This window comes from Crinia signifera, chromosome 6 (genome assembly GCF_055691185.1).
Source record: "Crinia signifera chromosome 6, ASM5569118v1, whole genome shotgun sequence".
NCBI classification, from domain to species: domain Eukaryota; kingdom Metazoa; phylum Chordata; class Amphibia; order Anura; family Myobatrachidae; genus Crinia; species Crinia signifera.
Genome location: NC_139222.1, coordinates 4,133,936 through 4,147,222, shown reverse-complemented (window position 1 = coordinate 4,147,222; position 13,287 = coordinate 4,133,936). Strand labels below are relative to the sequence as shown.

At 47.9% G+C, this 13,287-nt stretch overlaps 2 protein-coding genes across 2 annotated transcripts in view; both read right to left on the bottom strand.

Moving 5' to 3' along the window:
* Positions 1 to 13,287, bottom strand: part of LOC146007411 (uncharacterized) — a 215,611-nt gene that overhangs the window by 188,968 nt on the left and 13,356 nt on the right. The window lies entirely within an intron of this gene.
* On the bottom strand, positions 5,285 to 11,587 carry LOC146007354 (uncharacterized). Its single transcript, XM_083145703.1, has 4 exons — positions 11,580 to 11,587; positions 11,417 to 11,534; positions 11,128 to 11,275; positions 5,285 to 6,222 (listed from the first exon to the last, which is right to left on the bottom strand). The coding sequence occupies exons 1-4, from the start codon at positions 11,585 to 11,587 to the stop codon at positions 5,333 to 5,335; spliced, it is 1,164 nt and encodes a 387-aa protein (XP_083001829.1). The 3' UTR covers positions 5,285 to 5,332.

The window sequence follows — 13,287 nt, the reverse complement described above, 5'->3', positions numbered from 1 at the left end:
TGTGCTGCTGTGTCCACTGTGTGTTAGTGACCTGTGCTGCTGTGTCCCCTGTGTGTTAGTGACCTGTGCTGCTGTGTCCCCTGTGTGTTAGTGACCTGTGCTTCTGTGTCCCTTGTGTTAGTGACTTGTGCTGCTGTGTCCCCTGTGTGTTAGTGACGTGCTGCTGTGCCACCTGTGTGTTAGTGACCTGTGCTGCTGTGCCACCGTGTGTTAGTGACCTGTGCTGTTGTGTCCCCTCTGTGTTAGTGACCTGTGCTGCTGTGTCCCCTGTGTGTTAGTGACTTGTGCTGCTGTGTCCCCTATGTGTTAGTGACATGTGCTGCTGTGCCACCTGTGTGTTAGTGACTTGGGGCGAGATGTATTAAACTGAAAATGCTGTAAAACCCTGGTTTTACTGCATTTTTCCATGTATTAAAACCCAGCCGCATCGATACCGCATTGTAGGGTATCAACACCTTTGGGTGGCAATACCCTATAGAAGCCTATAGGCTTCTTTTCGCCTCCCGCTGCAACCCCACTGCCTCGCCGATCCCCCCTCTCCCTTGAGCTTACCTTCCTGAAAGGTCCTCCTGGACCCCAGAAGGTAAACCCCTCCTCCCCCTAGCAAGGCAGCCAGACGTCCTTCCAGCTGCAGGGGGGGAGGAGGAGATGCTGGGGACAGCCTGCTTAGCTGTCCCCGGCGTGAGGGGAGAAGCAGGCGGCAGGGAGATGATGGAGACCCCCCACACACACCACAGTATAGGTATCGCGGGGGGGGGGCTCCGTCACCGAACCGCGATGCCAGCTGCATATGTTAGTACATATGCGCTGGCATTGCGGCGGGCGGCAATGTATTTTAATACATCCTGCCCTTGTGCTGCTGTGTCCTCTGTGTGTTAGTGACATGTGCTGCTGTGACCCCTGTGTGCAAGTGACTTGTGCTGCTGTGTCCCCTGTGTGTTAATGACTTGTGCTACTGTGCCCCAGTGTGTTAGTGACCTGTGCTACTGTTCCACTGTGTGTTAGTGACTTGTGCTGCTGTGTCCCCTGTGTTAGTGACCTGTGATACTGTTCCACTGTGTGTGTTAGTGACCTGTGCTACTGTTCCACTGTGTGTGTTAGTGACCTGTGCTTCTGTGCCACCGTGTGTGTTCGTGACCTGTGCTGCTGCTGTGCCACCATGTGTTAGTGACCTGTGCTGCTGTGTCCCCTGTGTGTTAGTGACCTGTGCTGCTGTGCCACCGTGTGTGTGTTAGTGACCTGTGCTGCTGTGTCTCCTGTGTGTTAGTGACCTGTGCTGCTGTGTCCCCTCTGTGTTAGTGGCCTGTGCTGCTGTGCCCCCTGTGTGTTAGTGACTTGTGCTACTGTGTCCCCCTGTGTGTTAGTGACTTGTGCTGCTGTGTCCCCTGTGTGTTAGTGACCTGTGCTGCTGTGCCCCGTGTGTTAGTGACCTGTGCTGCTGTGCCACGTGTTAGTGACCTGTGCTGCTGCTGTGCCACCGTGTGTTAGTGACCTGTGCTGCTGTGTCCACTGTGTGTTAGTGACCTGTGCTGCTGTGTCCCCTGTGTGTTATTGACCTGTGCTGCTGTGTCCTCTGTGTGTTAGTGACATGTGCTGCTGTGACCCCTGTGTGCTAGTGACTTGTGCTGCTGTGTCCCCTGTGTGTTAATGACTTGTGCTACTGTGCCCCAGTGTGTTAGTGACCTGTGCTACTGTTCCACTCTGTGTTAGTGACTTGTGCTGCTGTGTCCCCTGTGTGTTAGTAACCTGTGCTGCTGTGCCCCAGTGTGTTAGTGTCCTGTGCTGCTGATCCACCATGTTAGTGACCTGTGCTGCTGTGCCCCCTGTGCATTAGGTACCTGTGCTTCTGTGCCACCATGTGTGATAGTGCCCTCTGTGTGTTAGTGACCTGTGCTGCTGTGCCAAATGTGTATTAGTGGCCTGTGCTGCGGTGCCCCCGTGTGTTTGTGATTTGTGCTGCTGTGCCCACTGTGTATTAGAGACCTGTGCTGCTGCTGTGACCTGTGTGTTAGTGACCTGTGCCGCTGTGCCCCCTGTGTGTTAGTGACTTGTGCCCCGTGTTAGTGACCTGTTCTGCTGTGTCCCCCTGTATATTAGTTACCTGTGCCTTCTGTGTGTTAGTGACGTGTGCGGCTGTGCCCCAGTGTGTTAGTGTCTTGTGCCCTCTCTGTGTTAGTAACCTGTGCTGCTGTGCCACTGTGTGTGTTAGTGACCTGTGCCCCCGTGTGTTAGTGACCTGTGTTGCTGTGTCCCCTGTGTTAGTGACTGGTGCTGCTGTGCATTAGGTACCTGTGCTTCTGTGTGTCGTGTGTTAGTGACCTTTACTGCTGTGCCCCCTCTGTGTTAGTGACCTGTGCCCCCAAGTGTTAGTGACCTGTTCTGCTGTGCCACCTATGTTAGTGACCTGTGCTGCTGTGTCCCCCTGTATATTAGTGACCTGTGCCTCCTGTGTGTTAGCGACCTGTGCTGCTGTACGATAGTGACCTGTGCCCTCACTAGTGTGTGGTCACACCCAGTGGCGTAACTACTGTAAGGCAGCCCCAGCTGCCGCTTGGGGGAGCAAGCCACAGCGGGGTCTATGTGGGCGCCGGTACCTGCTCGACGCATTGACATGCTGCTGCCTGCCGCTGCCCACTGGCTGAGCACTGAAGGCGAGTCAGCCGCAGCACGGTTGCGGCCATGGCATAGATGACAAATCCCTCCACTGATTCAATTGACTGTATACAGAGCCGGGTATTGGCTGTGTACAGGATGAGCGGGCAGATGGGTGTGCTAGGGCGGAGAGCGGCCTGAGATGTGTCGGAGCCAAGGGAAGCGGCAGTGTCTGCCGGTCTCTCTTCCTCTCTCCTGCTTCAGCTTCTCCGTTATGCGTGTGATGTCATCACGTCACACGCTGGGGAAACACCACAAATTTTTTGGCAGGGGGGAGCAAAATTTATAGTTACGCCACTGGTCACACCTTTTTCTTCCCTGTGTGGATGGATCCCGCCAGTCACCCAGAATCTATGCCCCCCCCCCATCTCCATATTACCACAATGGATTAATCTTCTCACTTCATTTGAATATAATTTTATTTAATCATTTTTTGTCATGATTGGAGGCCAGAATGGGCCTAACTGTAAATAATAATGTTATTGATAAGTGACCGGCATTTGTCCTGTGTGGTTATGAAGAAGTTGTGTGTGAGAAGGTCGTTGTCTAACAGCCCCTGCACAGCCGGACCGCCGCTGAAGGTGAAGATGCAGAGAAAGCGCAGGGAAGCAGATGGAATATCCTTCCTGGAGACCCATAGCCCCTGTTTATGATGGTCGGGTCGGGTGTGGTATGGGGTTCCGACAGTGGGGATCCCGACAGTCATGGTGAGCGCAACAAAGACCCTTGTGGGCTCACTGCACTTGCTACGCTCGCCACCTATTCTATTCTCTCTCTATGGGGGTCGTGGACTCCCACGCGGGAGAATAGCCGGTGGCCGACGGGGTTTTGACTCTCGGGATCCCAACATCGGGTAAATGACTGTCAGGATCCCAACTGTCGGGACCGCGTCCGGCACCCCTCCAGGTCCTAGCCTGGCTGCTATCTAATTAGCCTAGAATCAAAGGAACACAATTTCCCTGGATACTTATCAGCAATGAGGACCAGGTTTGGCTTGTGTATCCACAAACAGGTTGTGTACTGACCCATAGGGGGTCCCTCTTACACACACCAGATCCCCCTCAATTGTTTTGTTTGTTGAAAGTGTAAGGAAAGGTAATTAGCCAGCCCCTGCAGGAATGACTTGGAGTCCCCATGGGACAGATAAGATTCCTGAGGTGGGGGCTGTGAGTGAGTGCAGTTTGCAGATCTTCAATACGTGACTCGCACAAGTAAAACTGTTCATGCTGGTGGAATGGGGCAGGTCCCGGATTTTGTCTGTAATGCTCCAGGAGAGGTTCCACTCCGCCCCACTGTCTCCTGCTGCACAGAATTGGTTCTGTGGGGTTTTATTTCCCTATTTTTATCTTCTTTGAAATAGTTTTTACCTGTGACTTAGACTTGTCCCCTTTACTTTGTAACCTTTATCTTGTCATTAGCCTTGTAGTGTTTTAACTTAAAAAAATGATAATATAGTTTTGGTATATGTTGTATATCCAGTGCAAGTCTCTGAAGAATTCGACAGAGCGCTATCGTAATATTCATTATTTTGTGTGTCGGCAGAACCAGAGCTGTCATGTACTAGGTCCAAAAGGTACTTTAGTTGGTGACAAGCGAAAATTGTGTTGGCATAGACACACAGTTGGGTATCCAGTAATGTGTCACGTGGCAGGGACTTGCAGACTGGCGTGTCTGGGGAATCACCGTGCCTAGGATTGTGACAATTATAACTATAATATTTGTATACATAACGACGTCAACGTTTACCTTCAGTAATAAAACTGATTGCTAAAACCTCTCTTTATAAGATCACCCATTCAGTCCATTTTATATGGTTGCAGCCTTTCACCTTGTCATTTCTTCATGCCTGCCAATAGGACAGATGTGTGTGGGACATGGGGTGACTGTTGTCCCATGTAGGAAAGGCCAAATTCTAGGGAGAAATGTTTTCCACTGCTCCACTGTTGCTGTTTTGATGGTTATCCAGACCCTGAGATATCAGCGGGTTAGTCAATGTGTCTGAAGCTGTTCTCCAAAACGTCCACTCCAAAGTGGGTGCGGCTCGATGCGTTTCGTACCCATTCAACGGCTGTTTCATCAGAAGTCTCCAATGAATTGCACAGGCAGCATTGGGCAAAGCTGGAGCACTTTTTTGGTACAGCTTAAATAAAAAGGGCCGTGGGTGTTTCCCAGCCTACGTGAACTTTGTCAAGACCTGATTTAGAAGTCTGAAGTTTCTCCTAGGATAATTGCGAAACATCTGGCGTATATAAAGTCGCCTGGGAAAGCGTCTCATTTTGATAAAGTCGCATCTGCTAAAATAAGACAGGGGAAGGTTTGAGAGTAAAGGAGCGGGGGGTCCAAAACAAAATACAAGTGGTGATAGAGTATAGGCTTGCAATGTGCGTTCATCCCACCATTATTGGAGGGGCGGTAGTCATCAGTCCCAAGGTGTCAGGCAGCCGTGTAGATACCAGATGGTCGTGTGGCTTCACTGGCTCAGGAAGACCAATCAATTGTAAATTGTTTCAGTGCTGCTATGATTCCTGGGCCCAGTTTGAGGGGGGACAGGGTTTAAGGTCCAACTATTTTAAAGATTTCATGATTTCATTATTATATTTTATTGTATTATTAAAATAATTAGGAGCCATACTACGATTACTGAGGTTTATTTTTCTTGCTTGCAAACAGGCAACTTCACTTACTCAGGACATGGTGCGTCACCTGTGTGAAGTCTTTGATGTATAACAAGATGGGATTTTTGTGTAAAACATTTCCCACACTCAGCACATGGAAACGGTCTCTCCCCTGTGTGACTTCTCTCGTGTATAACAAGTACTGATTTCTGTGCAAAACATTTCCCACACTCCGAGCACGAAAATGGTTTCTCACCTGTGTGATTTCTCATATGTCTAACAATAGAAGATTTCACTGCAAAAAATTTCCCACACTCGGGACAAGGAAACGCTTTCTCTCCCGTATGACGTCTCTGATGTCGAACAAGAATTGATTTTTGTGTAAAACATTTCCTGCACTCGGCGCAGCAAAAGGGTTTCTCTCCCGTGTGACTTCTCTGATGTGTAACGAGATGTGATTTATCCGTAAAACATTTCCCACACTCAGAGCATGGATACGGCTTCTCGCCTGTGTGACTTCTGTAATGTGTAACAAGGGCTGATTTGTGCGTATAACATTTCCCACACTCAGGGCATGTAAATGGCCTCTCACCTGTGTGAATTCTCTCATGTATAAGTAAATTTGATTTATATCTAAAACATTTCCCGCACTCAGAACATGGAAATGGCCTCTCACCTGGCAGATGGGTAATACGTGTTGTGCTCTGTGTAAAACATTTCGTATCTAGAGTAGATGGAAATATTGTATATACTGTTAGAGCTGTAACAGGGGCAACAATATCTAATTTAGCAGGGCAGCCTAGATGATCCGATGATACACTATAATGTGCGGTATGTATAACTGGGACATTATGGGTTTCCTCTTGAGAATCTTGGCCGATGAGCTTTTCTTCTATTTCACCATCGGGAGATAAAACGAGATGATCCCCTGAGACGTCCCAGCTGTTACATCCATCTGCTGGGAATAATATTCATATATGGAATTAGAAATGTTTTCCAACAAGTTTAATTTTCCAATAAAAACTACAATGACAATGGGGGACATAGATCGTAGACTGACACCTACACCCCATCCGGTCTCTTAGTTGTCAGGTTCGTATTTCCCACCCTTCGTTAGGTTCAGTGGGATTTACCCAGAAGTCCCCAGCCACAATGCAAAAGGCTGACCCACCCATGTGATGTCATCAATGATATCACCGCCTGACTAATAGACATGATCCACATAACCTAGATGGCAGAGGGGAGGAGGAGTATGGAGATGGGATGAAGGGGAGAGGTGGATTTCCCTATGTTGATAATCACTCGTGTCCAAGGGGGTGATTCCAGTCCCCACGCTCCCCTATGTGTTCGTGCAGGGGAGTGAGGTATCATGTACTTTTATGCACATGTGCAGCCTCTTGGTGCAAGCAGGTGCGGCAAACTGCTTGTTCCCCAACCTGTTCGCACCTAGCAGTGCTGGCGGGGGGCAGCAGCGAGGGGGGCGTCCCCATGAAATGCTGGGAGTTGCCATGTAAATTCTCAACAGCTGTCAGCTTCCCGCCCAGGGCCCTCATAGATGTGAGACACCAGAGAGGTGTCTTAGACCTGCGAGCGCTGTAGAAATCATCCAATGAACTCCCGAGTCCACACCATTGAGGCTGGGGGAGCATTTCTCGGAGACTGGTGTCAGGAGTTGCTGGATTTGACTATTATGGAATAGAGGTGCGCCAAGGGGAGGTTTTATAGCGACGGCAGAAGGTCTTGTGTGTGTGTGTGTGTGGGGCACTGGGTGGCGAAGGATGGAGGGTTGTAACCACCTGGAGCTCTGTGCGATTCTCCCTGCTCCTGTCAGAACCACTCCCGATGCTGCTGTATGTCACCGGGGTAATTGAGAAGGAAGGTAGGGGGCAGGGAAGATCAGCAGCTGCTGCATAATGCCTGGGGGGGGGGGTGAGGGGTGGGGTTGCTTCTCTACGTACTGGAGGGGTGCGGGCCTGCGGGCCTCTTGCTGTGTCAGCCATTTCCATATGGACCGATTGACTGTCTACTTATACATTGCCTGTGAGCTATACCAAACCAGCTCACAGTCAGCCATGGGGAGTATCTACTGACCGAGGTCTGAGAGGGGTAACACCATGGCCCGCCAACTCTCATCACTGCGAGAGGACAACAAAGGCAATCCAATGTGGTGCGGACCAATCACAGCGACCGTAGGCCAAATGCTCCTTCTATCCACTGCCAACATACAAAACCGATGGACCCAAAAACATCAAACCCGACCTTCTATCAATGGACGGAACCAAACATGGTGAGTTGGGTCCACACAGGATAATCTAAAACAATTTCTAAACATCTGACTAATAATATATTAAATACTATGTATAGGAAATACACGTTTTGTATATAGTTGGTGGGGCACCTAGGTGGTTCTAGTGTTTGGGAATGAATGGTGGATTGTCATTTGCACCCATATATTACTAGATTTATATTCCAATCAAGAAAGAGTGATGGTGTGTACACACGGTCAGATGTGCCTATAGATACTATCCACGATCAGATCGGATCGTGGATAGTATCTGAAGGCACATCCGATTTGCATACAAGTCTGACTATATAGTGCAGATTTGCACTATATAGTCAAGGCAGACAAGACTTTCTGCCATGCGATATGTGAACGTACATCGGAATCGGATCGGGATCGCAAGGGTTAAAATCCTTGTGATCTGCATCCGATTCCGATCCGATCGGAAGGCAAAAAGTACCGTGTGTACACACCATGAGTCTACACACTCTTTTCAAGAAACATTAAGGGAATTCCCTGGGAGTGAAATTAGGATTAACTTTTTTGGACACTAACAACATTGTGTAAATAGTGTTAAAATCACTAGCCCTGGCTCTGCTAATTGTCACAAAAAATTCAGCTGAGTGTGCTCTGATGGGAGTTTTGGGGGTCACAGGATATTTTAAATCTATTGCTATATTGCAATTTTGTTTAAGATTTGTGACATTGGGAATAATCTTTCATATTCACAAAAGAGTACAGATAGGTGAGGTTAGAGTCAGTATAATCAGCACTGTTTATATGTTATCCTATTCCCCAGTTGAATCTTCTCTGTCCTGGTGGTTTCTGCCTAGACCAGCAGTCAACCATAGGCATCTGATAGTGATCTTTCAACTGAATCGGTTTAGGGATTTATTTAAATGCTGTATAATTCCTCTATGGGATTGTTACTGTGGGTCACTTTATTTCCCAACTGGTTTTTTTTGTCCTCTGGTTTCTGCCTGGACCGGCAGACAACCTCTGGACAGGGGTCTCCCTATTAATTGGTTGGGGGGCTTACTTCTCAAGTATTTCCACTGTTTGTCCCTACAACTATCTGCATCAATTAATCTTCATACAACATCACTTTATCCCCATAATCCCAACACACATTATATTTGTTTTTATCAAGGGTCCGCAAACTATTTTGCCCTGGGACCCCATCAGACAATTAAAATAATTACAGGACCCCAGCAAGTTACTGCAGAAGGTCATCACATCACATGTGCAGTCAGCAGACAGCACATTCATGGCAGCATTGTGGAGGCACAAAATGATGTGAGAAGTCTGAAGTAACAGACTCCTTTAATCACTGACTGAGAATAGAAAAGTCATGAGCCTGATGGTCAGCAACAATGAGCCACGACCCCATACTGAGAAGGTCGGGACCCACTTTGGGGTCAGGACTCACAGTTTGAGAACCGCTGGTTTTTATTTTTATATACAATTGTATTTTTTGACAATAACATGCCCTGGCCACCGACACGTGTTTCACCGCATGGGGGCTTTTTCAAGCCTTGAAAAAGCCTCATGTGGTGAAACCTGTGTCGGTGGCACTTTCTAGGGCACTTTCTGAAAAATAAAATTGAAAGATAGGGCTAATATACCCACCACCTAATAATATTTGTGATATGAAACTCAAGGATATATTTAAAGAAGAATAGTGTGGCGAGCGCAGCGAGCCACCAAGCCCGAAGCATGGCGAGCGCACGCATATACCTGTGAAGTTACGCGCGTGCGCTTGCCAGGCTTCGGGCTCGGTGGCTCGCCACACTTCATAACATCAATTCCACGCCGATGTGGATAGTGGGGGTATGAAAAGGTCGTAGGACGCGTACCACCGCCCCTCGTGGGCTCCACGCTTCGGGTTCACGTTTATAGTGGGGGTTGGCGTGGGGGTGCATTTAACATTGTAAGCACCCATTAGGGTGCATTTAACATTGTAAGCACCCATTAGGGTGTTTATACAATTTTTAATTTTAATTCAATTTTAAAATTGTATGACATTGTACAACATCGCGCGATATCGCATCGCATACCATCGCATACCTTACCGAAAAATACATAATAAAGTTTTGAATTTTAATATTTTTTTTTCTGTGGAGGTATGAGTGCTTCTATAAAAATTGGTTTCCTCTGTTCTTTTTGATCTAACCTTGTATATTTGAAACCATTGGACAGCACCAATTTAAATCAAAATAAATCTCATTAATAAAAAAAATTATAAAAGAAAATAATTTCTCTCCTTATTAGATTTCAATATAATTATCTTGGTACAGGAATCTCCTAACCTATATATACACAATTAACATTTAAACCTCTCAATATTATAATTCCTTGGGGCGGTTGGTGTGTGTGTGAACCTGGGGAATTCCGTGCCCTGGACTTGAAAGAGTAAATGACTCACCCACCAATAATATGGTAAGCATCTTATTTAACCTGTGCCTCTGAGGGGGAGAGCAGGATTATAATAGGGTCTGATTGCACCTGATGCATGAGATACACCAGAGAGTGTGGGGAGGAGACTGGTCAGATCTCTGGGCTGGTAACACACAGTGACATGATGTGAAGGGGAGAGTAGGAGTATAATAGGGGCTGATGGCTCCTGATGTATGAGATATACCAGAGAGTGCGGGGAGGAGACTGGTCAGATCTCTGGTAACACAGTGACATAATGTGAGGGGGAGAGCAGGAGTATAATAGGGGTTGATGTCTCCTGATGTAGGAGATACACCAGAGAATGCGGGGAGGAGACCGGTCAGATCTCTGAGCTGGTAACACACAGTGACATGATGTGAAGGGGAGAGCAGGAGTATAATAGGGTCTGATTGCACCTGATGTAGGAGATACACCAGAGAATGCGGGGAGGAGACTGGTCAGATCTCTGGGCTGGTAACACACAGTGACATGATGTGAGGGGGAGAGCAGGAGTATAATAGGGGCTGATGGCTCCTGATGTATGAGATACACCAGAGAGTGCGGGGAGGAGACTGGTCAGATCTCTGGGCTGGTAACACACAGTGACATGATGTGAGGGGGAGAGCAGACGTATAATAGGGACTGATGGCTCCTGATGTATGTGATACACCAGAGAGTGCAGGGAGGAGACTGGTCAGATCTCTGGGCTGGTAACACAGTGACATGATGTGAGGGGGAGAGCAGGAGTATAATAGGGGCTGATGGTTCCTGATGTATGAGATACACCAGAGAGTGCGCGGAGGAGACTGGTCAGATCTCTGGGCTGGTAACACAGTGACATGATGTGAGGGGTAGAGCAGGAGTATAATAGGGGCTGATGGCTGCTGATGTATGAGATACACCAGAGAGTGCAGGGAGGAGACTGGTCAGATCTCTGGGCTGGTAACACACAGTGACATGATGTGAGGGGTAGAGCAGGAGTATAATAGGAGCTGATGGCTACTGATGTATGAGATACACCAGAGAGTGCGGGGAGGAGACTGGTCAGATCTCTGGGATGGTAACACACAGTGACATGATGTGAGGGGGAGAGCAGGAGTATAATAGGGGCTGATGATTTTCTGTAAAATGTTTATTACTCACCTGTGCTGATATCTGTAGGGATTTCCTCCTCCTTACACTGCTGATCACCCTTCACATATGTCTCTTCTTCTCCCTCTGTATCTTCTGCCTTCACATCAGTCACATACGTCTCTTCTTGTCCAGCCTTAATATTAGCACTATCTTCATCCTAAATAACCCGTATAATAATCAAGTCTGATTTCATTCAGCGTAAACAGTAAAATATCAGTGTATAAGACCCACAGCTTCTGTACAGATCATATAGTGACAGCCACTCTGGTATATTGGGGAGAACCTAAATCCTACCTACCTGATCCTCCTGTGGGGTCCTGTGATTCTCCTCTGTACAATCCTGGGAATACAGAGGACGGGGACATCTCTCTGGGGTATTCCTGTTACTGGGCCCATCTGTAGGAGACACACAGTGACTGAGTACATTGTATATATGTGATTATCCTGGGAATACAGAGGACGGGGACATCTCTCTGGGGTATTCCTGTTACTGGCCCCATCTGTAGGAGACACTCAGTGACTGAGGACATGGTATATATGTGATTATCCTGGGAATACAGAGGACGGGGACATCTCTCTGGGGTATTCCTGTTACTGGGCCCATCTGTAGGAGACACGCAGTGACTGAGGACATTGTATATATGTGATTATCCTGGGAATACAGAGGACAGGGACATCTCTCTGGGGTATTCCTGTTACTGGGCCCATCTATAGGAGACACGCAGTGACTGAGGACATTGTATATATGTGATTATCCTGGGAATACAGAGGACAGGGACATCTCTCTGGGGTATTCCTGTTACTGGGCCCATCTGTAGGAGACACGCAGTGACTGAGTACATTGTATATATGTGATTATCCTGGGAATACAGAGGACGGGGACATCTCTCTGGGGTATTCCTGTTACTGGCCCCATCTGTAGGAGACACTCAGTGACTGAGGACATGGTATATATGTGATTATCCTGGGAATACAGAGGACGGGGACATCTCTCTGGGGTATTCCTGTTACTGGGCCCATCTGTAGGAGACACGCAGTGACTGAGGACATTGTATATATGTGATTATCCTGGGAATACAGAGGACAGGGACATCTCTCTGGGGTATTCCTGTTACTGGGCCCATCTATAGGAGACACGCAGTGACTGAGGACATTGTATATATGTGATTATCCTGGGAATACAGAGGACAGGGACATCTCTCTGGGGTATTCCTGTTACTGGGCCCATCTGTAGGAGACACGCAGTGACTGAGTACATTGTATATATGTGATTATCCTGGGAATACAGAGGACGGGGACATCTCTCTGGGGTATTCCTGTTACTGGGCCCATCTGTAGGAGACACGCAGTGACTGAGTACATTGTATATATGTGATTATCCTGGGAATACAGAGGACGGGGACATCTCTCTGGGGTATTCCTGTTACTGGGCCCATCTGTAGGAGACACGCAGTGACTGAGGACATTGTATATATGTGATTATCCTAGGAATACAGAGGACGGGGACATCTCTCTGGGGTATTCCTGTTACTGGGCCCATCTGTAGGAGACACGCAGTGACTGAGGACATGGTATATATGTGATTATCCTGGGAATACAGAGGACGGGGACATCTCTCTGGGGTATTCCTGTTACTGGGCCCATCTGTAGGAGACACACAGTGACTGAGTACATTGTATATATGTGATTATCCTGGGAATACAGAGGACGGGGACATCTCTCTGGGGTATTCCTGTTACTGGGCCCATCTGTAGGAGACACACAGTGACTGAGTACATTGTATATATGTGATTATCCTGGGAATACAGAGGACGGGGACATCTCTCTGGGGTATCTCTGTTACTGGGCCCATCTGTAGGAGACACACAGTGACTGAGGACATGGTATATATGTGATTATCCTGGGAATACAGAGGATGGGGACATCTCTCTGGGGTATCCCTGTTACTGGCCCCATCTGTAGGAGACACACAGTGACTGAGGACATGGTATATATGTGATTATCCTGGGAATACAGAGGACGGGGACATCTCTCTGGGGTATTCCTGTTACTGGGTCCATCTGTAGGAGACACGCAGTGACTGAGGACATGGTATATATGTGATTATCCTGGGAATACAGAGGACGGGGACATCTCTCTGGGGTATTCCTGTTACTGGGCCCATCTGTA

Excerpts from the sequence above, each read along its gene's own strand:
- LOC146007354 (XM_083145703.1), bottom strand. Across the intron at positions 11,276-11,416 it reads GGACCCCACAGGAGGATCAG|GATGAAGATAGTGCTAATAT; the intron begins GTAGGTAGGATT and ends CGGGTTATTTAG. Across the intron at positions 6,223-11,127 it reads CCCTACAGATATCAGCACAG|ATGGATGTAACAGCTGGGAC; the intron begins GTGAGTAATAAA and ends TATTCCCAGCAG.